Source organism: Tenrec ecaudatus, chromosome 6 (assembly GCF_050624435.1).
Source record: "Tenrec ecaudatus isolate mTenEca1 chromosome 6, mTenEca1.hap1, whole genome shotgun sequence".
NCBI classification, from domain to species: domain Eukaryota; kingdom Metazoa; phylum Chordata; class Mammalia; order Afrosoricida; family Tenrecidae; genus Tenrec; species Tenrec ecaudatus.
The window spans coordinates 58,862,107-58,886,047 of record NC_134535.1 but is presented as its reverse complement, the minus strand read 5'-3'; the positions used below and the strand labels follow the sequence as shown (position 1 = coordinate 58,886,047).

The 23,941-nt window shown below is 45.5% G+C and overlaps 1 protein-coding gene across 3 annotated transcripts in view; it reads left to right on the top strand.

The window, feature by feature from the left end:
• Positions 1-3,657: 3,657 nt before the first annotated feature.
• Positions 3,658-23,941, top strand: part of LGR5 (leucine rich repeat containing G protein-coupled receptor 5) — a 172,340-nt gene continuing 152,056 nt past the window's right edge. For all 3 annotated transcript variants that reach the window (XM_075552774.1, XM_075552773.1, XM_075552772.1), the window contains exon 1: positions 3,658-3,875. In XM_075552774.1, coding sequence (XP_075408889.1) covers positions 3,658-3,875 — 218 coding nt within the window. The remainder of the gene's footprint in view (positions 3,876-23,941) is intronic.

The window sequence follows — 23,941 nt, the reverse complement described above, 5'->3', positions numbered from 1 at the left end:
TTTTCAAAAGAATACTGCTTTCTTAATTTGCCTTAACAAATTACCACATACTGTTGGCTTAAAATAAAATTAATTTATCATTTGATAGTCCTGGAAGCTAGACATCTAGAGTCGTTATTGGTAAGGCCATCCTCCCTCTGAAGGCTCTAGGGTAGAATTCTTCCTTGTGTCTTTCAGATTCTGTTGGCTTTAGCTATTTCCTGACTTGTGACAACGTATCTCTACCGACTTCTGCTTTGGATAGTCTTTTTGTGTCCCCTTTTCTCCGTATAGTGGCATCTGCCATTGGATTTAATGTTCAACCTAAAGCTCATGGGGGTTTCTGAGACTGTAACTTTTATGACAACAGAAAATCTCATCTTTCTCCCAAGAAGCAGTTGGTGGTTTTGAACTACTGACCTTAAGTTAGCAGCCCAATGCATAACTTACCATGCCACCTGGGCTTCAAATAAGTAAGTAGTCAACAGATAAGTGTTAAGTACTAGAGTTCTAGAGAGTCTTGGGAGTACAATGGTTACGTGCTAACCAAAAGGTCAGCAGTTCAAACCCACCAGCATCTATCTCTACGGAGAAACCAACATGGTACTCTGTCCAACAGTCAAATGAGTTTCATCGCACCAGGACACTATAGGAAAGAATAGATTGACCCCATAGGTGTAAATCTTTTTGGAAGCAGGCTGCCAAATCTCCCCCCATGGTGTGGCTGGCGGGATCCAACCACCCATTTTTGGTTAACAACATAGTACGGGACTCTTATAAAGATGGCCTGTCATAGAAGGTCTCTGAGTCCAAACTAACCCCACAGCACACAACTCTGAGTCCCAAAGTCCCTCGATCTGCAAACCCACTTGGCTCAAGTGAAAGCCCTAATGATCTTCTTCGAAGGGAACCCGTTCGAGCCCAGTTCTACTCTGAAGGGGGCGCTCAGCATGAGTAGAAAATCACTTCCAGGTTTTTGGTACAATGAGTACCAAACACAACTGGTTATTGGTACTATAAGTCAATATAGTAAGCATCCTCCAGGTAAAGAAGAAACACGTGGCCTAGTCCCTGCCTGCTCAGAGGTAACAATGAAGTAGGCAGAACAAAACACGCGTGTATTTAAGAAAACCTTAGGTTAACCTGCGTAGTACTCATAACATCTACTTCCGTGAGGTCCGTCACATCTGGAATTCCTTGTCAGAAGCTGCCACCATCATTAGACACAAGTGCTATGAAAAGAGGTGCAGTCTGTCATTACTGCATCCCTAGCGTAGGTGTTTTATAATATTTGTTGATTGGGAATTCATGTAGCCTAGCCTGGTGGTGTGGTGGGTACGAGTTGGTCTGCAAACCACAAACTCAGCAGTTTGAAACCAACAGCCACTCCAAGGGAGAAAGAAGAGGCTTTCTACTCCAGTATAAATGCTACAGTCTTGAAAACCCAGACAGCCAGATTTACCCTGTCCTATCTGGTCGTTAAGAGTCAGAATCAACCCAATGGCAACGAGTTTACGGTCATGGGAAAGGAGCCAGGTGGTGTACTGGGTTGCTAACCGCAAGATCTTCAGACTGAATCCATGCAACCATGAGTCCCAAAGTCCTGTGGGGAAAAGATGAGGTTTTCTTCTCCAGCAAGAATTTACAGTCTCAGAAACCCACAGGGGAGATTCTACTCTGTCCTATAGGGTCACTAAGTTTGGAATTGACCTGGTAGCAATGAGTTTGAGCAAGTGATGGTAACAGGAAAGGGCCCTTTGTGGTTAGCAGGCCAGTTCCTTCTAAGGATTTAATAGTCTGGGTGGTAGGGGGTAGAACCTAGCTGCCGGTCAGGGTCACTGTGAGTCTGAATGGAGTATGGCAGTGGATTTGGGTTTTGGATAGTGAAGGGAGGTTCACACACACACACACACACACACACACACAAATATCCTTGAGTTACACTTACAAAATAGATCATTTGGGGGTAGTTCAAAAATCAGGAGGGGGTGGGGGTAGGGGTGGGGGTGGGGGTGAAAGAATGAGGTAAAAGGGAGCGCTGCACTGACCCAGTGCCTGGGCTAATTCACAACATTCAGCAGCCTGACCAGGCTTCAGGAATCACTGGATAAAGGAAGGAGGATTGAGAGAGAGAGAGAGAGGCCCTAAATCTGAAATCTAGCAGTTAATATATGTGAAACTGCTAACAGGCTAAGTGAAATTTAAGAGAGACCCCGAAAGCTATGAAACAAAGATGCTTTGTACACTGGTGCGAACATCGTGTGTTTTGTGAGTTCTTGTGGCAGGCTGGGGTTGTGGCCTCCCTTGGCCTCTGACTGGGGCTGCATAGGGCGACTCCTACCTAGCTGAGGCCTCCTCTCTAAGGGCGTCCCTTATGCTGCAGGGTCGCAGTGTGGCATTTTTGAAGGAGTATTAACCTGGTTGCTTTCCAGTCCCTGGGGAGCCTAAGGGACAGAGCAGAGCTGTTTCCTAGGTTGACGTCGTGCACTCTGTGTCTTTTCTCCCCAGGATCTAGCAGCGGTTCCAAGCGCTGATCTCTCCTTAGCAGCCCCGAGCTGAACTAGGGGCTCTTTCTGCAAACTGGAACGACATGCCTTTGCCTCCGATGCTGCTCGCGGTGCTCCCAGCCCAGTGCCTCTCACCTGGGGGTAGTCTACGGCTGACAGGGCCCCGGACAAAAGCAAGCCGCTGCTGTGCAGCAGCGCTCCACTAGAGGTGAGGTCTTCAAGCATCCCCAAATACTTTTCAAAAAAGAATTAGTCATCTCCACTTCCGCACCCCGGATGAGTTAAGAAGGCCGCAGAGGAGTGCTCAACCCATGCCCTGTATTTATTTAGCGATTAGCCCAGCGCTTTGATTTCAGGGCAAAAACATGAGCCAGACAGTGCAGTATGAGGTCAGGATCAAAAAGGCCACCCGTCCTTCCCCGGGAACGCCTGCCTCTCTCGCTGATCATGTAACTATTTTTTTCCGGGCTAGAATTTAGCTCCCCACTCCCCCCTTCTCTTTCTTTCTGCATTCTTTCTGCCACATTTGAAGCACTACATGTCTTCCACCCATTCGTGCAAGATGCCTCCGAGGAAGCCTACGGCATCCTCGGGCCTCCCGGCACGTCTGGGTCCGTCTCAAGACGGTCCCTCCAGTCTCCCGGACCCGGGTCACAGGGACCCAGGAGGGGTTGCGGTCCCCCTGCCCCGCGCGCGCGGAACCAGGACTCGCCACCGCTTCGCGCCGCCTGCCGCCTGCTGGGCCGGCACTGGGGGGAAGGAGGAAGGGGACGGGCGGAGGGAAAGGGGGGGCCGGGCTGGCGGGGCGGCGAGGGTGGGGGGACCTGGGAAGCCGGGCCGCGCTGACGTCACTGGGCGCGCAATTCGGGCTGGAGCGCTTTAAAAGAAACCAGCGTGCGAGCCGAGATGCGGCTCCAGACCGCGCAGGCCGCCGGCAGCAGCAGCAGCAGCAGCAGCAGCAGCAGCAGCAGCAGCAGCAGCACGCAGCGCCCCTGCAGCGGCGGCCTCCTGGACCGCTCCCGACGCCAGCGCGCTCCGCAGGGACCCGCCGCCGGGTCCCCCCGCCGCCCCGCCGGGGGCAGCGCCAGCTGAGCGGCCCGAGACCGCCGCGTCGCCGCCTGCAGTCACCCCGCGCCCTGCCCGCGGCTCGCGCGCCCCTGGCCCGGGCACCATGGACACCTCCCGGGCGGCCGGCGTGCTCCTGTCCCTGCCCGTCCTGCTGCTGCAGCTGGCGGCCGGGAGCGGCTCGCCCAGGCCCGGTGCCCCGGCGCGGGGCTGCCCGGCGCCCTGTCAGTGCGAGCCCGACGGCAGGATGCTGCTCCGCGTGGACTGCGCGGACCTGGGGCTCTCCGAGCTGCCCTCCAACCTCAGCGTCTTCACCTCCTACTTGTAAGTGCGCCCCCCGACGGGCCTGGGAAAGGAGCGGACGCCGCTGCCATTTGAGGCTGGGGCTTCGGGGCGCGCGCCTCCTCCTGAGGGCCTGGGGGGCGGAGGGCCGAGCTGGCGAAGGGCATCGCAGGCAGACGTGCGCGGGGCAATGCGTCTGTCGGCGAGGGGAGCGCGCCCGCACCTTCTCGGGATTGGGGGGAGACTCGGCTGCACGTGCGGCCGGAAAGCACGAGCGCAGGGAGCGACTTCCCTGCCCGCGGGAGGCACGTTGCAGGCACAATTCCTCCGAGTTGTAGACAGCTCCCGGAATTCATGCTCTTGGAACCTGGAATTCAAGGTCAAGGTGCCTGGCTGGTCCTCGCCGCAGCCTCCCTCGGGCGTCCAGCCGGGATCCAGGAGGAGCCTTGTGGTGCATTTCCCCCAGGAGAACCCCCACGCACACACCTTGCCCACCTCCAAAGGAACTTGCTCCGCACCCCTGGCCCCCAGGGCCAGATGCCACCTTTGGCTTTGCTTCCTTTTCATTCTTTCTTCCTTTCCCTTCCTTCCTTCCTGCCTGCGTCTCTCTCTCTCTCTTCCCGCTTGCTTTCTTTTAACAAAGTGATTAAAATGTGGCAACCGCAAACCCCCGATTAGAGCTGCCAGAACGTTATCTTCACCTTTGGCTGCCCGAGCCGCCCTTTGAAGTGCCCGCGGCCGCCGTGTAATCTTTAACCATCTCCTCCCTCCGCCCGGGAGGAAAAGGGAAGTGGGCTGAAGGCGGCCGGCCGGGTAAACAGCGGCGCCGCCGACGTCCCATCCCTGGGGCGACCTGAAGCTCCCTGTCCTCGCTCGGTGACCACCGCCCCAGCTTCCCCACCCCCACCCCCTTCCCCCACGCAACTTTCCAAACTCCGATCGCGGAGCTGAGGTGGCGGTTGGGTTCATAATTGGGTTTCTGGAAAACGCAGGCCCGGAGGGTAACAGGTGGTTGGGCCGAGGAGGCAGCCTGGAGGAACCGGATTCTCGGGACTGTAATGACTGTCCCCTTTGGGGAATCTGGGGCGCCAGTCTTTTAAGACAGAGACCAGGACCAGCGACATGGCGGGAAACTGAGGCTCATAGGCACCAAGTAACAGGTTTAGGTTTTAATTCGAGGCACTTCAGTGAGCCACCCAAATCTAAGCAACCCCAGTTTTGGCTTCGCAGATGTACCTTGGCAGGAATGAGTTGGGATGTTCATGGACTCTGAGTTGTTTTCTGGGGGGAAGAAGCAAGCAGAGGCTTGTGCAAGGTTTCTCACTAGGTAGTGCGTCTTTCCTCCAGAGCCAGAGGGAAAGGAGCGGGCGGGGGTGGGGGGTGTAGGTGTGTTACTTTTTTTTAATTGCCCAAAGTTGTCTTTTAAGCTAGGGCCCGTTCTGTTGCATTTGAGTAGAACGGTTTTGACTGTTTTCTCCACCTTGAAAGGGTTATGAAGTCACCCGCTTCCTCCACTCAGTTTCCCCTTCATTGCATGTGGTGGTGAGATTTTTACAGTGATGGAAATCTGCTCTGCGGCACTCTCTCAGAAGTGAACCGCTCATCCCCGACCTTCCCGATTCACCGGCTACAAGCGGTGTTTCAAGGGTCACTTATTCTATCCAGTGGATTTCTGAGACCGGAATGACAATTGTACTTAAAGGCTGACAACTCTTCTTCCCCATCACCTTCAAAAAATCTGGGGTGATCTAAGGGGAGAGTGTAACACCCCCTCCCACCCCACCTCCCATCCCCTCCCCAAACACTTACCTACTACTTAAATCGTCCAGTCAGGTATAAAACATGTTCAAGAATAAGGCGAATACATTTATGAATAGTGTCAGCATGCCCCCCTCCCCCAGACACACACACTTCAAAGGGAGCGCATTTGTTAGGCTTCTGTTACCAAAAGTTGGCATAAAACGCTGCTTTAAACCATTTCCCACATATCTCAAATGCATTTAACTGTGTCCGCCATGTGCTCAGCAGCCTCATGCCACAGTTCCTCGTGTTGTGGTGACCCCCAACCATAACATTATTTTCGCTGCTACTTCATCACTGTAATTTTGCCACTGCTATGAATCGGGCGACTCCTGGGAAAGGGTCGTTCGACCCCCAAAGGGTTCTCGACCCCCAGGGTGAGAACTGATGCCTTAGAGGTAAAATCCCCTTAAGTTGTTCATTGTTATCTATTTCTTTTTTTAAAACGTTTTATTAGGGGCTCATACAACTCTTATCACAATCCATACATACATCAATTGTGTAAAACACATCTGTACATTCATCTCCCTCATCGTGTTCAAAGCATTTGCTCTCCACTTAAGCCCTTGGCATCGTTGTTATCTATTTCTTGTGCTATTTGGTGACAGCCTATACCTAGATCTAAGAGGAAATTTCCCAGTGTCCTATAAAATATTAAACCCTGAGAGTCGGGGGGGGGGGTTGGGGGGAGAATGCTAAAGACTTGTGTCTAAAGGTTAATGTTGCAGGAATATGAGGGTTGAATGTAGAAGCCAATCCCAAGGAAAATAACCGAGTTGGTGCTCTTTCTAATGTGTGGTTTCAGAATTTGCTCACCTTGTAGAGTATGAAAGGCCAGGGTCAAGACATATACTTCCTTTGTGGATTATGATGGTGTGTTGTCCTTGTTTGTTTGTCTCTTTATTCCTTTTTGTCCCCCAGTCATGGGAAAAGACTTTAATGGCCCACGGTACCCCTAGCATTACCTGCCCCTTTCTGCCTTCACTTGGACAACCCTAGCTCAAAAGAGACATTGGATGTGCACACACAAATCAGTGAGCCTGTGCGTCACTGTGTTTTCAAAAAGGAATAGTCCCTTTGCTTTTGAACTGGAACACGAATTTCCACTCCACTGGCACTCGGCAGTTAGCATGGATGTGAAAGTTCAAATATGCAGAGACTGATGTGGGTGAAGGGCCAGCAGGACTATCTCATGATGTTTGTTGTAGGTTATCACCACTTCCTTAAAGTCAGAGGGTTATCCCCTAATCTTCCCCTACCTCCCCAAAGAGCAAGATTTCAGTTTCTTCAAACAGATGGAGGATGGCACATTCTAGCTGTGTGCATTTGGCAAATAGATTTCTTATTATCAGAGAGCTGGCAAGTTAGGCCTGTAAAGAAAGTTCTCTAAATCTCACCGAAGGCAGGAGCTGTTTATGCACAGCTTTTTCATCTTTGTTCCCCTAGAAAAGCTCAATCTCAAGCTCGTCTCAATATTAATATTAACACTCTACTTACTGAACTGAATTCCACAATAGGTCTATAATTAGACCACTGAACGTGGATGGTGGAAACACGGTGGGGGTGGCTCAATATCTCTCTCTCTCTCTCTCTCTCTCTCTCTCTCTCTCTCTCTCTCTCTCTCTCTCTCTTAGTGGTTATAGACTCAGACTTTATTAACAGTGGCTCATAAAATCCATTCAGTAGAAAGTCAAGAGCAAGCCAAGGTTACAGCATATAAAAGCAGACAATAATTGCTTACAGGGTTTGATGTATTTCATTGATCAGTAGTGATCTTTCCAAAATAATGTAACCGTAGCATCTAATCTTACTATTGGTAAACTACTTTCATTCCTAAACTGTGGATATGCTAATAGAGGCTGAAATGTAAGTATCCCTGAACTACTTTGTCTTCCACAGAGTTACTAAGGCACCCAGGGAGAAAACTACATAATAATTAATATCCTAAAGAGCAAATACACTTGTTTTTCCCATTGATCTAGAACAATTATTTCTTTATAAGTTAAAACTGAGGTTTCCCTTCTTGGAGACATAGAAATGTTATTCTTAAGACAAGTGACGTTGTTGAATCAAGGGAGCTGTAAGAAAGGCTGTGTGTGCGCGCGCGAGCGCCCGTGCGCGTGCGCGTGTGCTTCCACAGACACTTCTTGGTTGCATAGTGGGTTACTTGTTGGCCTGCTAGCTACAAGGTCTCTCACTGCCCTGGAGTCGATGCTGCCTCCTACAGATCACAGGCCAACCCACAACCCCTACACAAGGGCTCCTTACTACAAGGTCAGCAGTTCAAAACCACCAGCCACTCTGCAGGAGAGAGATGTAGCGTTCTCCTCACGCAAAGATATATAGTCTCAAAATCCACAGGAGGCGACAGAGGCTGGGACGGGTCTGCCCTGCCTCATAGTGTTGTCTGAGTTGGAATGGATTTGATGGCAATGAGTGAAAAAGATATGTTTTAAGCCTTTATGGTGCAGGCTAAAATTAAAGAGAATTTTTAGAATTTCTGAAAATGGTTTGCTATATTTCTGCTTCTTGCCAAGAAAAGTTTTTTAAATCAAGGAAAATTTTTCTACTTTCAAAATGCTCACAAAAGCCTTAACTGTCGAATGGTGTTAGATAAAATTTAGGTCAATTACAAAATATATACAATTTTCTCTACAACCTATTTTTAAAATGCATCTAAAATATAATGCTCTTTGTGGGTTTTCTGGATTTAAAAAAAATTCTTTTTCTCCAAGATTTCTAGGGATATTTTTTGTTTCTTTAGTAGTGTTTTATTATGGGAACCATTATTGAAAGTTATTGGCTAAATTATTCCAAATATTTTTAAAATAATTTTAAATGCAAAGTAGAGTTCTGATTCAAACAATTTTTACATATATTAGGAATACATAAGAAAACAAATGCCTCATATAAATATATTTTGAATATGCTTAATATGTATTAGGAAAGTCTTGTGATGGAATTGTTACATATAATAAGCCTAATCTCCTGAAACCAGCTTTTTCGTTCCCTCCACGGTTTCTTCAATATAAAGGGACTCTGGGAAAACAACCAAGGGAAGCCACCACCAGGGAGTTAGGAGACGGGGATCAGGAAATAACATGTAGTTAAATAAAATGATGTGTTGGTCCTGGGACCATGCATACTTAGAAATACTTTCAAGAGTTCAAAAACCCACTCTCATAACTCATTCACCTGAGCTCGTCGATGGCTTTGAATTTCCACGCATGTAACTGTCAGGAGGACTAGCTGAGTAGTTCACCCAGGAAAGGTATCATAAAGTTGAAGAAAGTATAGAATATTTGTAGCTCTATAACTAATATCCAATTTGTAACCTACCTTAGTAAGACATTTTTAGATATCCATCACACCATACATTAAAGTTATTCTAGCTATAAACTTAAGGATGCTTCCAATTAATCAAAACCACAAACCATCAGTAGAAATGAAAAGCAATAGGGATGCACTCAATAGGGATTAAGCAATTTATGGAGTAAAATGTTTGGTTTTGTTTAGTTATTGATATAAATTTAGAGGCATGCTAAATGGCACATTAATTTTTTTTACATTTTATTAGGGGCTCATACAACTCTTATCACAATCCATACATATACATACATCAATTGTTTAAAGCACATCCGTACATTCTTTGCCCTAATCATTTTCAAAGCATTTGCTCTCCACTTAAGCCCTTTGCATCAGGTCCTCTTTTTTTTCCCCTCCCTCCCCGCTTCCCCCTCCCTCATGAGCCCTTGATAATTTATAGATTGTTATTTTGTCATATCTTGCCTTATCCAGAGTCTCCCTTCCCCCCCTTCTCTGCCGTCCCTCTCCCAGGGAGGAGGTCACATGTGGATCCTTGTAATCAGTTCCCCCTTTCCAACCCACTCACCCTCCACACTCCCAGCCTCGCCCCTCACACTCCTGGTCCTGAAGGTATCATCCACCCTGGATTCCCTGTGCCTCCAGCTCCCATATGCACCAGTGTACAACCTCTGCCCTATCCAGTCCTGCAAGGTAGAATTCGGATCATGGTAGTTGGCGGGAGGAAGCATCCAGGATCTGGGGGAAAGCTGTGTTCTTCATCGGTACTACATCGCACCCTGACTGACCCATCTCCTCTCCTAAATCCCTCTATGAGGGGATCTCCAGTGGCCGGCAAATGGGCCTTGGGTCTCCACTCTGCACTTTCCCCTTCATTCACTATGGTATACATACACACACACACACACACACATATATATATATATATACTTTTATTTTTGCATGATGCCTTATACCTGGTCCCTTTGGCACCTCATGATCGCACAGGCTGGTGTGCTTCTTCTATGTGGACTTTATTGCTTCTGAGCTAGATGGCCGCTTGTTCACCTTCAAGCCTTTAAGACCCCAGACACTATCTCTTTCGATAGCCGGGCACCATCAGCTTTCTTCACCACATTTACTGATTCACCCGTTTGTCTTCGGCGATCGTATCATGGAGGTGTGCAGCCAATGATATGATTTTTTGTTCTTTGATGCCTGATAACTGATCCCTTCAGGACCACCCGATCACACAGGCTGGTGTGTTCTTCCATGTGGGCTTTGTTGCTTCTGAGCTAGATGGCCGCTTGTTGATCTTCAAGCCTTTAAGACCCCAGACACTATCTCTGTTGGTAGCCGGGCACCATCAGCTTTCTTCACCACATTTATTTGTTCACCCGCTTTGGCTTCAGCAGTTGTGTCCGGACGGTGAGCATCGTAGAGTTTCAATTTAATAAAAGAAAGTATTCATGCATTGAAGGAGTGCTTGAGTAGAGGCCCAAGGTCCTTCCGCCATCTTAATACTAAACCTATAAATATAGACACATAGATCTATTTCCCCATCCTCATATATATATTTGCATGTACATGTCTTTGTCTAGACCTCTATAAATGCCCCTTGACTCCTAGCTCTTTCCTCTATCTCCCTTGACTTTCCTCCTGCCCTACTGCCATGCTCCGTCCCCACCTGGGCTACAGCTATACCTCTTCTCTATACAACCTTACCCTTGATCATTCCCCACCAGGCCTGAATGGCACATTAATTTGAAAACCTTCTTCCAGTAAGTGTTTCTAACCAATTGAAATCATTGGAAGGCAAATTCCCTGTAAGATCCAAGCTCCTCATAGCTGTTGCTGTGTGCTTTTAGTCTTATCTTTTGATGTGTTTAATATTTAATTGTAATATGTTATAAGCCATTGACTCGTATGGTATATGAATGTATGTCAATAAAGCTGCCCAAAAAAAAGTCTTGTTGTGGAGGGGAGAAATTATTCAGAGTGGCATTCAAGTGATCGAGAAGGCTGTGTCAAAAAAAAAGTATCGCTACTGAGGTTCCAGTTTCTACATGCATGAGCTTATTCCTAACAAAATGTGTGCAAGCATGTCTCTCTGTCCAGTGGGTGGTTGTTGACAAGTTGTCTCAGCAAAATACTTGCCTCCTTAGGGTGCCTTCCAAGAAAGGGAGACTCTTATGTGTTATGTGAAAAACACTTTTAAGGTCAGGGCGAATAGCTTTTTTTTTGGTTGTTTTTTTAAAACAAAGCACAGTGGACACCTTCCCAAATCATTAGAGCGTTGTGACAAGTGTATAGGGATGCTGCCCCACCCACAAGAACAGTCTTTTCAGGATGGCCAGAAACACCAAGAGGCTTTGATGAGTGAAGAAACTGTGGCGGAAGTCCAGGAACGAGTGGAAAAGACCAAAGACTTGCCCCTGATGCAATAGCTACTGACGATGGGATCCCACATGCTTCAGCAGTTTCGGTTTAAAGTGAACATCTTGGCCTCAGTAAGGTTAGGGCTGAATGGGAACTAAAAATGTTGTTTGAAGCTGTGTTTTTGCAAAGAGCTCATCTTTCCATCTGTCTTCTAAGCTAGTGAAGATGATTTTATGGAGTCAATCATAACCAGTGGTGTGTCTTGGATTTATCAATATGACCAGAGAGCAAGATCCAATCAAAACAGTGGTCTCAGAGTGGAACTACTGGGCTAGTTAAATTCAAAGCAAAGAGGTCCGCTCAGAACGTTGTGGCAACTGTTTCTTTGGATCCCTCAGGAACCCTGGTGGTATAGTGGCTTGTAATTCAGAACCAAATCTTTTCTTGAAAGCTACTTTTGTCAGGCTGCTTGCAGTTCAGACCCACCAGCTGTCAGCTCTGATACAGATTTACAGCCTCGGGGAGTCTATATAGGGTCACCATGAGTCAGAATAACTCAAAGGCAGCAGGTTTGGGCATTGATTTTGGAGTCATCCCCCCACCACCACACCCCCAGCTTATTAAGGTTATTCCTTTATAAATAACAAACTTAAATAACCAAACAATAAGTTAAAATACAACTTAAAATAGCGTTTAATGCTGTAAGCATGGAGTGGGGAGCAGGATTATTTGGGGGAAGAACATTATTTAAAGCTACTCTTTGCTTCCATCATTTCCCCCCACTTTGACAGGGGCCCCTTCTGATTGAATACAACAGCGAGCAAACCATATGCATTATAATGGTTTTGCAAAATTATTTCTTGGAAGTCTCCATCTTCATTGCACTCTTTTCTTTGCATAGTATTGCCCTTCCTCGTCCATTGCAAGATAGAATCCATTCTCCTCCCCTTTGACTGCCACAATTCTAGCTGCCCTGTCCTGGTATTCATAGTAAGTAACAGCAGGTTGGTGACGCAGAAAAATGAAGCGTGCAGCAGAGAGATCACAAGCCAGTGATGCAGAGTGCTAGGGGCCAAGCTAAGGCAAGACGGCAGCGCTAGTGTAAAGTAAACCAGCCTCTAACCATATCGGTGTCTGTAGGCGCCATCGTACGGTTGTAATATGTAAAGATCATAGTAAAGTCATAGAAGATATGAGAGAGAATATAATAAAGGCGTCAGACACATCTTACCATAGCCATGCTCACCTCTGGGATGGCCATGATCACAGCAGCCAGAGCCTCACAGAGAGGGGGAAGAGGATGGGGGAGGAGAGAGCGTCTCACTTTATTTCTGGCCAAAGCCTATATATACTTAGGGGTGTTATTACAGGTAACCACACATGTCACAGGAAGGGGTTGTACAATAGGCATATGCATCACAGGAAGGGGATGAGCTAGGGGTGTACATGTAATAGAAAGGGGAAGGACTAGGGGTACACAGGTGACTAGACACTCAAGATGGCAGCCTAACCTTGGTCACCCTTGAGTAGGCTTGACTTTCTCTCTGGGCTCTCCTTCAAAGGGACAATCCACTAACTTTGTCAGAAGGGAGTGGGCCCTACTTAGGGTGGGACAGACTATACAGTCTGATTGCTCTAGATCAGTGGTTCTCAACCTTCCTTATGCCTCTACCCCTTAATATAGTTCCTCATGTGGTGGTGACCCCCAACCATAAAATTATTTCTGTTGCTACTTCATAACTGTAATTTTGCTACTGTTATGAATCAGGCGACCCCTGTGAAAGGGTCGATCGACCCCCCCCCCAAGGGGCCATGACCCATAGGTTGAGAACCACTCCTGTAGATGGCTGACAACCCCCAGGGAAAATAACCTCTAAGCGGCTTGCAATGACCTCCATGGGTACCATGTGTAGCACGCAGCATCTTAGGTTTGGCAAATACTTGGGGGAGACAACCTGGGGAAAAGCGCTTTTGCAGCCCACAATCAGCTCCCAGAGTCCCCGCGAAGGCGAAGGGGCCAGAGAGGAGGCTAAGGAGCCATCTGTAGAGTTTTCCCAGGAGACGGACTTATTTTGGAAAGATGGGTTGAGAAAGTGGAAAGGTACATTGGTGAGGAGAGTCTAGGGAAGTTGTGCACAGCACCCTTTCCCATCACCAGATCTTTCTCCGAGGGCAGCCAAGGGCCGTACTGTGAAGAAGCTCCTTAGGGAACCTGGCCCCACAGGTCCTGTAGCCCTGATCTCACCTGCTCAGACTTTTTCCCGAAACTCAGGAACATTTCAGAGGAACACCATGTAGTCCTTTAGGATGCCAAAAAACTGCCGATTGACAAGATCTGAATTGAAGAGTACAAAATCCCTCAAGGAGCGGTTAGAGAGAGAAATCACCTAGATGGAGGATATTTTGAGAAACAATAACCTCTGTGTTGATAATCTTCTTTAATACAGGCTTCTGTGACTTTGTAGCAATACATTTTGACTTACCATTGTCTTCCTACCAAACAAAAGTGGCTGATTCAGTATCGACTCCATGGCAATGAGATCAGATTCATTTTTGTTTTATTGCTGTCTTTATGAGGAGCCCTGGTGACCACGGGTTTCAAGTTGGGTGCTAACCACAGGGTCAGCTGACTCGCTACAGGCAAAACGATGAAGCTTTCAACCCCAGTCAAGATTTATAGAGGCAGTTCAACTCTGTCCCATAGGGTTGCTATGAGTCCACATTGACTCAATGGAGGTGAGTTTGATTTTGTTTTTTAACTACTATCTTTGAAGGTCTTTAAAGAATTCCGATTGTTGAATTTGTCCATGATTTCCAGCCACTAAACTCTTTTATCCCAGATCTATCAACCTTTTTTTTAAAAAAAATAATTTTACTGGGGGCTTGTACAGCTCTTATCACAATCCATATTTACATCCATCATATCAAGTACATTTGTACATATGTTGCCATCATCATTCTCAAAACATTTGCTTTCTCCTTGAGTCCTTGATCATCAGCTCTTTGTTCCCCCTCTCCCACCCTCCCTCATAAACTCTTGATAATTTATACATTATTGGGCGTTTTTTCATGTCTTACAACAATGACTAGCTCCCATTTTTCCCACTTTTATGTTGTCCATCCCCCTGGGGAGGGGTTATATGTCGATCATTGCGATCGGTTCTCCTTTTCTACCCCCACCCTCTCCTTCCCCTCCTGGTATTGCTACTCTCATCATTGGTCCTGAAGGGTTTATCTGGATTCCCTGCATTTCCAGCTCTTATCTGTACCAGTGTACATCCTCTGGTCTAGCCAGATTTGTAAGGTAGAATTGTGGCTGTGATAGTGGCAGGGTGTGTGTGTGGAAGCATTAAAAAACTAGAGGAAAGTTGTTGTTTCATTGGTGCTATACTGCACCCTAGACTGGCTCGGCTCGTCCTTGTGACCCTTCTGAGAGGGCATGTCCAGTTGTCTACAGGTGGGCTTTGGCTCTCCACTCCACCCTCCCCCTCATTCACATCGATATGACTTTTTGTTCTGGGTCTAGATCTGTCACCTTTGATGCACATTTTATTCAACCACGAGAGAAGTCCACCTTATGCACACTTTCCCCTGTGGCCTTTGTTTCATTTCCCCAGGGAGGAGAAGGAATTTCATAGGCTATAGTTGGTTTTTCGAAAACAGTTCTCATAATTCAGAATTATTTCTTTTCTCTGAAGCTTACATGGTGGAAAGCAGGCCGACCCTTGAAATAATAGCATTTTCTCCCATGTCTTTCCAGGTGATTTGTTTGATCTTGATTAAGCTCAACAGTAATGTTTTACTTGGAACTGATAAGCAGGAGAACCTGACTCAGGTGCACCATACCCAAGCTATGTTATTTTCAGATGCATGTGAAATACTGAACAATGGATAAGAAATACCACAGAAAAATTAATGCATTGATTTCAATTACCCCGTTGCCAAAGAATATTAAGAACCCGATGGGCTGCCAGAGGAACAAACAAATCTGTCTTGAAAACCGTACAGACAAAATATTCCTCAGAAGCAAGAGAAGCGAGGCTTCCCCTCACAGACTTCGGACCTGTTATCACTCGACACCAGTCCCTCACAAAGCACGGCAGGCGAGTAGAGGGACAGAGAAAGCGCGGAAGATGCAACAGGATGGATGAACACAGTGGCTGCCAACGGCGGCTCAAACATAGGAGCAATCATGAGGACCACGCAGGACCAGGGCAGGGTTTCTTCTGTTGTGCCCAGGGCATGAGTCATGTACCAACAACAATGGGAATGATGGATGAGCGTGGCTTAGGCATGGGTCAGCAGTTGGTCAGCAGTTCAAACCCAGTAGCCACTCTTCCAGAAAAATGAGGCTCTTTGCTCCCTTCCTTAAAGGTTTACAGCTTGGAAACCTTGGGTATACGGTCACTATGAGTCAGAATCCACTGAACAACATTGGGTTTGGCCTTGGGGGTTAATGGTAACACTAAAAGACTGCTCACAAGATGTTAGTCTTAGTGAGAGAACTATTTTTAAAATGCTTCATACACAGATCTTTATTATTTTAATAAATCACTTTATTGGGGGCTCTTACAACAATCTATATACCAATCATATCAAGCATATTTGTACATATGTTGCCATCATTATTTTCAAAACATTTTCTTTCTACTTGAGCCCTTGTTATCAGCTCCTCTTTTTTTCCCGTCCCTCCCTCACCCTCCCATCCTCATGAACCCTGTATAAATTATATATAATTATTTTCATATCTTATACAATCTGCTGTCTCCTTTCACCCATGTTTCTGTTGTTCCTCCCCTTGAGGGGGGAGAGGGTTATACATCAATCATTGCCATCAGTTCCCCCTTTCTCGCCCTCCCCCCCCAACCTTCCCATTATCTTCATTGTATCGCTACTCCCATTATTGTTCCGGAGGGGTTTATCACTGGGTTCCATGTGTTGAGAGCTCTTATCTGTACTGGTGTACATGCTCAGGTGTAGACAGATTTGGAAGGTAGAACTGGGGTCATGATAGTGGGGGCAAGGAAGCATTAAAGAACCAGAGGAATGTTGTGTGTTTCCTCGGTGCTACAAGTCCCCTTGGCTGCCTTGTCCCTTCCTGTGACCCTTCTGTAAGGGAATGTCCAATTGTCTACAGATGGATTTTGGCTCTCCACTCTTACCCCCCTCATTCACACTGATATGATGGATTGTTTGTTTTGGGTCTTGATTGTTTGGGGTCTTCTGATGCCAATTACCTGATCCAGTCGGAACCTCATGATTACCCAGGCTGGTGTGCTTCTTCCATGTGGACTTCTTGCTTCCCCGATAGAGGGCCACTTGTTTAATCTCAACCATTTAAGACCCCAGAGGCTATAGCTTTTAATAACTGGGCACCATCAGCTTTCTTCACTACATTAAGTTAGGCACCCATTTTGACTTCAGCAATTGTGTTGGGAAGGAGAGCATCACAGAATGCCAGGTTATTCGAACAAAGTGTTCTTGCATTGAGCGAGGATTTGAGTAGAGGCCCGATATCCTTCTGCTACCTTGATACTTAGCATATAAATATATGTGCATAGACCTATATCCCTATCATTATATATGCTTATATTTATACCTCTATAGATTCCTAGTTAATTCCTCTATTTCCTTTTATACTTTACTCACACAGGAGACCTTTCTAATATCTTCATCTAATACTTCTACCCACAGTGTTTAAATCTGGGTGTGAAGAAGCTGAAGTTTACTTTGAGGATTTGTAAAGGACCCTACCTATGACCATGAAACCATCTCTCTTGATGTCGGATGCTATAGTACTCCAGGATGTAAGGAAGGGCTCTCATTGCTTCCTCGTTTATCCTCCAATCAACCCATGGTCATTGAGTCCATTCTGGTCCAAAGTGACCCTGTGGAACAGATCACAATTGTCCTTGTGAGCTTTCAAAGCTTAACGCCTTTATAGAAGTTAGGAATGCTCCACTTTAAACCCCAGTTGCTTGCACAAGTCCAATAAATGTTTGTAAGAATGAAGCAAATATGTAGAGTTACCTGTCCTGGCTGTCGAAATCTCAGTAACTCAGAAAGGTCAGAGAAAGGTAGATAATAACTACTAGCCTGCAAATAAAAGACAACTCATGGCTCCTGGTCGCTCATAGCAAAGGCCCAGCCCCATTTGAATTCTAATAGAATGTGTTCAGCCATGGGTTGTTTCTTTTAAAAGAAGTGCCAGAACTTATATATCAAAATTACTTTATTATTCGAGTAGCAACAGTAATAATAGTAACGGTTGACATTTCTGTTATGTTTGTTCTGTGCCAGGTGCTGTGCTACCTTTCTCAGTCATGTACCCCGAACAACCTTATGACAAAGATTGCCACTATCATCCTAACTTGGGGACCTGGAAGTTTATTCCAAAGATCTTTTCATGGCCAAGAATATTTGGGAGCCTCTTCAAAGTTATTCTCAGAGCCAGTTTACCGACAACCCAGGAAAATCAGCTTTCTAATTTATAGTTATGCCTCAAGAATTTGTGCTGAGATTTTGCAGTAATTTTGCTTTCCAGGAACATAATTTATGAAGCTCTAAAACCAAAAGTAGTTCTTCAGTGAATTCTACAATGTAATGAAGTTTTAATTTGCCATAAAATAAGCATTGTTATATAGTTTAAAGACACTTTTCATTTTAGAAGGTTTTTTGTTGGTTTTTTTAGATGAGGGTTAACTTAGTAGCTGCTGTGAGATGCCATTGACTCAGTTCTTACTCAACGATGACCCGATGGGCAGTAGAATGAAACACTGTCCGGCCCTGTGCCAGCTTCACAGCTATCGCTGGGGGTGAGCCCATTGTTGCAGCCACTCTGTCAGTCATCTCACTGAAGGTACCCCATACAATACTCCCCCTCTCCGTTATGAATTATGATGTTCTTCTCCAGGGACTGGTCCCTCCTGATCCTAGGCTCCATACTACTTGAAGTGAAGTTTCACCTCCTCACTCCGAATGAACATGGGGTCTGTACTTCTTTCAAGACAAACGTCTTAGTTCTTCTAGCAATCCTTGGTCCTTTCAATATTCTTTACCAACACCATAACCCAAAGGCATTAAAAATTCTGAGAGCTTCCTGATTCATGATGCAGCTTGCACATGCGCATGAGGCGATTGAAAATCACACAGCTTGGGTCAGAAATACTTCAGTCCACAAAGTGACACGTTTGCTACTTAACAGTTTAAAGAGGACTTTTTGCAGAAGATTTGCTCAATTTAATATATTCTTTGTTTGATTGATTTTTATAACTGCTTCCATGGGTATCCATTCTGGGTCCAAGTAAAATGAAATATTCGACATCTTCAATCTCTTCTTTGTTTATGACGAAGTTGTTTGTTGGGACATTTGTGAAGATGCTTGCTTTCTGTGTGCTGAAGTATAATCCATCAGAAAACTATTATTCAACTTTATAAGTAAGTACTTCAAGTCCTTATCAAACACTAAACTCATTGCTATCAGGTCAATTCTGACTCATTGTAAAATGTATGGAAAGAGTAGAATGCCCCTTTAGGTTTCCAAGACTTTAAATTTTATGGGAGCAGACACTTCATCTTTTTCCCAAGGAGCAGCTGGCATATTTGAGCCACTGGACCTGTGGTTCACAGCTCAATACATTTGAAGTGATTGAAAGTAGCATGGACTTGCGTCAGGAATACACTACCCCTCAAAATGACATCTTGGTTCCTTAACAGTTCCAAGAGGATTTTTGCAGCAGATTTGTTATTTGTCATTATATTGTTTGATATTTGTTTGACAGCTACTTCTATGGGCATTAATTCTGGGTCCAAGTAAAATGAAATCTTTGGCAATTTCTATATTTTCTTGGTTTATCGTGAAGTTGTCTGTTGGTCCATGTGTGAGGATTTTTGCTTTCTGTCTAACTAAAAGCTCCTTCCTTGGTTAGCACATACCTCTTAATATATCATTTTCTATCAACCACAGAAACTGCTTTTTCTGTCTCCAAGCAAAGGTAAGTTATGATAACTGCTGGAGTTTAGAAAAAGTGATCAATAGGCTAGTCCTTCCATAGGTAAAAACAGGGCTTTTTGTTTTATACCTACGACCATATCTATGTATAAAGTAGCCATATTTTTTTCAGTCATATCTTGGTTTAGAAATATAGAAGCTGTATTAACAGGCCAGTTTTACATGAGTTTTATTCATCTTTAAAACGGATGCCTGAGATCAATTGGTGCCCAAAAGGTCAGCAGGATGCCATTCATTTGATTGATAATGGAGCATTGTCTCCAAGTTTCATCATATTCTCAAGGTCTATAAAAACACGCATGGTTTAACAGTTAGGCCCGTGGTACAGACGTCTGTGTCTGAGCTCGATAAGAGAAAAATCCCCTTCTCCAAACAAACACAAACCACTCCTAAACAACACATGGGTTCCTTCAGTTCTCCAATTCCTTTTCTGTTCTGTAACTGTTAAACGTTAATCATTTTATTGTATTACAAAGTCAACATGAAAAGCCAATAGATGACCAATTACTCATAAATTATCATCAGTGTAAAAAGCCCCGCATCGAGTGAGAACTGATGTGTAGCATCTTCTGGATACTTTGAAGATAATCTCTAAAATCTCTTAAAGCAATGCTCTCACATTGTGGCTTCCTTGCTGTTAATTTAATACAAAGAATATACAGCTACTGAATCCCTAACTTTCGTATTTTTTGCCTATGTATATATTTTTTCAAACTCAAATTGTCCTCTCCTTCAGAAGCTCTGCTTTATGTCTGGCAAGGATTGCGGTGGTCGGGGAGGGAAGCAATCCATGAACACAGTCATACACACGCACACCACGAAGAAACAATCCCCTGTGTGCCACCTCCTCCGTACAGATGAAGCACGTACTGACGTGGCAGTGGCGAGACAGCCCTTTCCAGGGGAGAAACGGAGGTGCCGGCTGTGTAAAGGCACCTTCAGTTTGGTTCAGAAGCTGAAATGCAGAAGACAATTGTCCTGGCAGAGGGAGCCCGGCTCCAGCTGAGAACGCGTGCACTGAGCTGACCTTCCTCCTCAGCCTGCCAGCCAAGATTAAGCTTTCTTCAAGTGGCCCCTTCTTAGCCCAGCTGTTCCCTAATGCTGCTCATCTTTCACAACTGGAAGCCAAGTGTCTCAACTGTTATTCAATTCTGCAGCCAAATTCCTTTATTTCCTCCTTCCTTCGCCTTCACACCCATGCTCACACAGCACACACACGTAAACTGTCGAAGCTAACCTTCCATGAATGCCTTCCCTTGCAAGGTGTACACTAAGAAGAGAGCCTGTGTATTCCTTTTTTCTGTTTGTTTTACTTCTAAAAAGGTAGTAAATGTTTCTATGCTGCTTCTTTCTTGATTGATCGGAGCAGGGGCCTCTATGAAGAGATGACTACTTGTAAAAATAACCTTTCTTTGATCAAAAAGAAGCCACAAAACTTCTCAGGAAAGTAGAAAACCACACATGATCTCAAGTGGAAAAAATATAAAGAATTTGCTGAATTTTTAGCCTTCGTTCATAACAAAGATATTATTTTAAAGTTGGTTGGTCAATGTGGGCTGTGTTATAACTTTCATTGTGTTGTGTTTGGGTTTGCTCAATGTTGTTTTAATGAGTTTATTGGTCCCACATACAAAGCACCACATGACACTTGAAGTTCTTAAGTTATAAATTTTCTTGGGAGGGACTTACTTGAAGGAACTCTGTTACATAATCAATGGGTGTTTAAATATATCAGCACAAGTATAACCTTTCTGGGTTCATTTAAATATATAATCAAAAACAAACAAACAGACTCATTGCCATCCAGTCAATGCTGACTTATAGTGACCCTATAGGACAGAGTCGAACTGCACCTATGAGTTTCTGAAACTGTAACTCTTGACAGGAAGAGAAAGCCCTTTCTTTCTCCCAAGGAGCCGGCTGGTGGTTTCAAACTGCCCACCTTGCAGATCATAGCCCAACACATAACCACTGCACCACCAGGACTCTCTTTAGTCATACAGAGAGTATTGTTTGGTTTTGAAAACCAAATAAAAGATGTTATGGAAAGGGTTACATACCTTAATCATTGACATATGTATGTGTGTATATCTAGCTATATCTATATAGTCTCTAAAATATAAAGATTTATTTCACATCATCAAATGACTCTACAGATTGAATTTGGGGTCATCTAATAAAAGACAGGTAAGAGGTCATCTTCTTTATTTTCTCTTCATATGCTCTGTCCTGAAGAGATCCTAGCAAACATGTCTGCGTTTGGCCATCAGCCTCCTCCCTACTTGGGATGGTATCAACTGCCTTATAGAGTTGTTCTTAGGTGCCACCAAGTCCATGTTGACTCAGAGGACATAGTTGAACTTCCCAATAGGGTTTTCTTGACTCCAGTCTTTATGGAAACAGACTGCCAGGTCTTTCCACCACAGCACTACTGGATGAGTTTAGCAACCTTTCTATTAACAGTTGACCACATAACCATCTGTGCCATGAGGGCTCCTTGCCCAGTAGAGTAAGCCGTCAGAAGGGAGTCACAAAAGAGATGGAACGGCTTAGACACGTGCTACCCAAGGAGCAGTGGAGGCAGGGTGACTGTGAAAGGTTGAGGCTTTCAATGGGCATCCGGTGGTTGGAATTTCTAATAAAAAGTTAGAGGTTAAATCCATGCAGAGGTGCTTTGGAAGAAGGACATGGCCATGTGCTGCCAAAAAAAAAAAAAAATCAAAAAGGGAAACTTTGGGGAGCTCAGTGACCAGTCTTCTCAATGGCAACTGGCTTGCCCTCGGGGGCGCACCTCCCCTTGGTCGCTCCTTACCCTGCTCCAGCCTGACTTCTAGGCAATGGCAGGGATCAGCCTAGTAAGGGGCATGTTATCCTTGTCCCACATACTTTCCCTCCAGGATTTCTCCCTGAAACTACAGACTGAAGGGAGTTCAGAAATAAGAGTCTTCGAGATTGATGAATCTCTAAGAGACTCAGAGATAGGGGTGTGTGATGGAACCTGGGGAAAGCTCCTCCGCCGTCATTGTGATGGGACACTGTCACCCACCCTCAGCCCCCGTTCCCCCACAGCTGCTGGTCTCGGGACTCGATAAAACAGAGGACAGAAGTTCATAACTGGTTTGCATGGAGTCTTCAAGCTGGGGCGGCAAAAGGAAATCCTAGTTAAACCAGCTTCTCCCAGAGTGTCAGCATATCTCATTTGACGCTTCCAATGGCTTTAGCAACATAATTAACCGACGGCAACTGTCTACCTTCCACCTTGCAGCTGCGTGCCTTGCCGGAAAGTGTGCTGCTTCCCATGGGTCGGGCACGCGTGAGCTGTGTCAGATGTATGTGGTCCGGTTCCTCCCTTTGCCCTTCGCTGAACAAACTTCTCAGAATAAAAGTGTCAGTTAGAAAGAAAAGGCTGATTTGGGTAGCTCCTGTTAATTATAATAAACCAAATTCAGAACTTGGCCAATTGCTGGCAGCATCTAGAGCAGTGGTTCTCAACCTTCCTCACGCCGCGGCCCTTTCATACAGTTCCTCATGTGGTAGTGACCCCCCCAACCACACAATTATTTTCCTTGCTACTTCATCACTGTCATTTTGCTACTGTTACGAAGCAGATGACCCTTGTGAAAGGGTCGTTCGACCCCCCAAAGGGGGTCGCGACCCACAGGTTGAGGACCGCTGATCTAGATCTAGTAAGTGCCGCTGTAAAGAACAAAAAAGGACCATCTTTTACCCACACATGACTAGACTGACTAAGCTGCAGACCTCGGGCCAATTACACAGTGCACGGCTGAAACTTTATCATAATTGCTACAGCATTGCCCTACGTGCCCAAATAAGTTCAATTAAAATCACTGAGCTATTTAGCAAGAGGTCCTTGATGAGTCAAAGGCTGTGCCTACTCACTGAATGTAGGACAGAAAGGACATGTAAGTCACTTAATCCAACACTTTTACTTCAGAAATGAAGGAATTCACGCCCTTAAGAACTAGGTGACATTCCCAAAATCACATAGCTAGAAAAGGTAGAATTGAAACCCACATCTCCTGGAACTTTTTTTGTCACATTGTTGCCCCCGGTGAGTTGGACAATCCTGATTCCTCTTAAAACCACAGCAAGCTCGCTTCCAGAGTCCATGCCGAGTCCTAGGCACCCCCAGCCCGTGGGTTTCCGAGACTGGAACTGCTGGCGGGCGCAGAAAGCCCAGTCTTTGCCCCACGGAGCTGCTGGTGGTCTCCTACTGCCGACCCAGCAGGTCACAGCCCAGCACAGAACCGCGGCAGAACCAGGACTCCCGTTCGTGTTCCAGACATCAAATATTCTGTTGCTTATACCAGTCATATGTACCTATGCTGGGTGTGTGCCTGCATTTTACGCTTACCATGTAAGAAAAACCGCTGGAGGTGTGGATAAAATGTCCCTCTAAGAAAAATCTGCAGAAGAGAATAGCAATCAGATTTAGTTCGAGGAATAAATAATTAATATCACCATCATCTGGGCTTGGTAGCTGAACGCGTGCTTAGTGTAATTTCAAATTTCACGTGTACCCTTAATCTAACAATTTTGTTCTTAAGTTGCCATTGAGTTGTTTCTATTCTTGACTAAATTTAGGTTTCCTTAG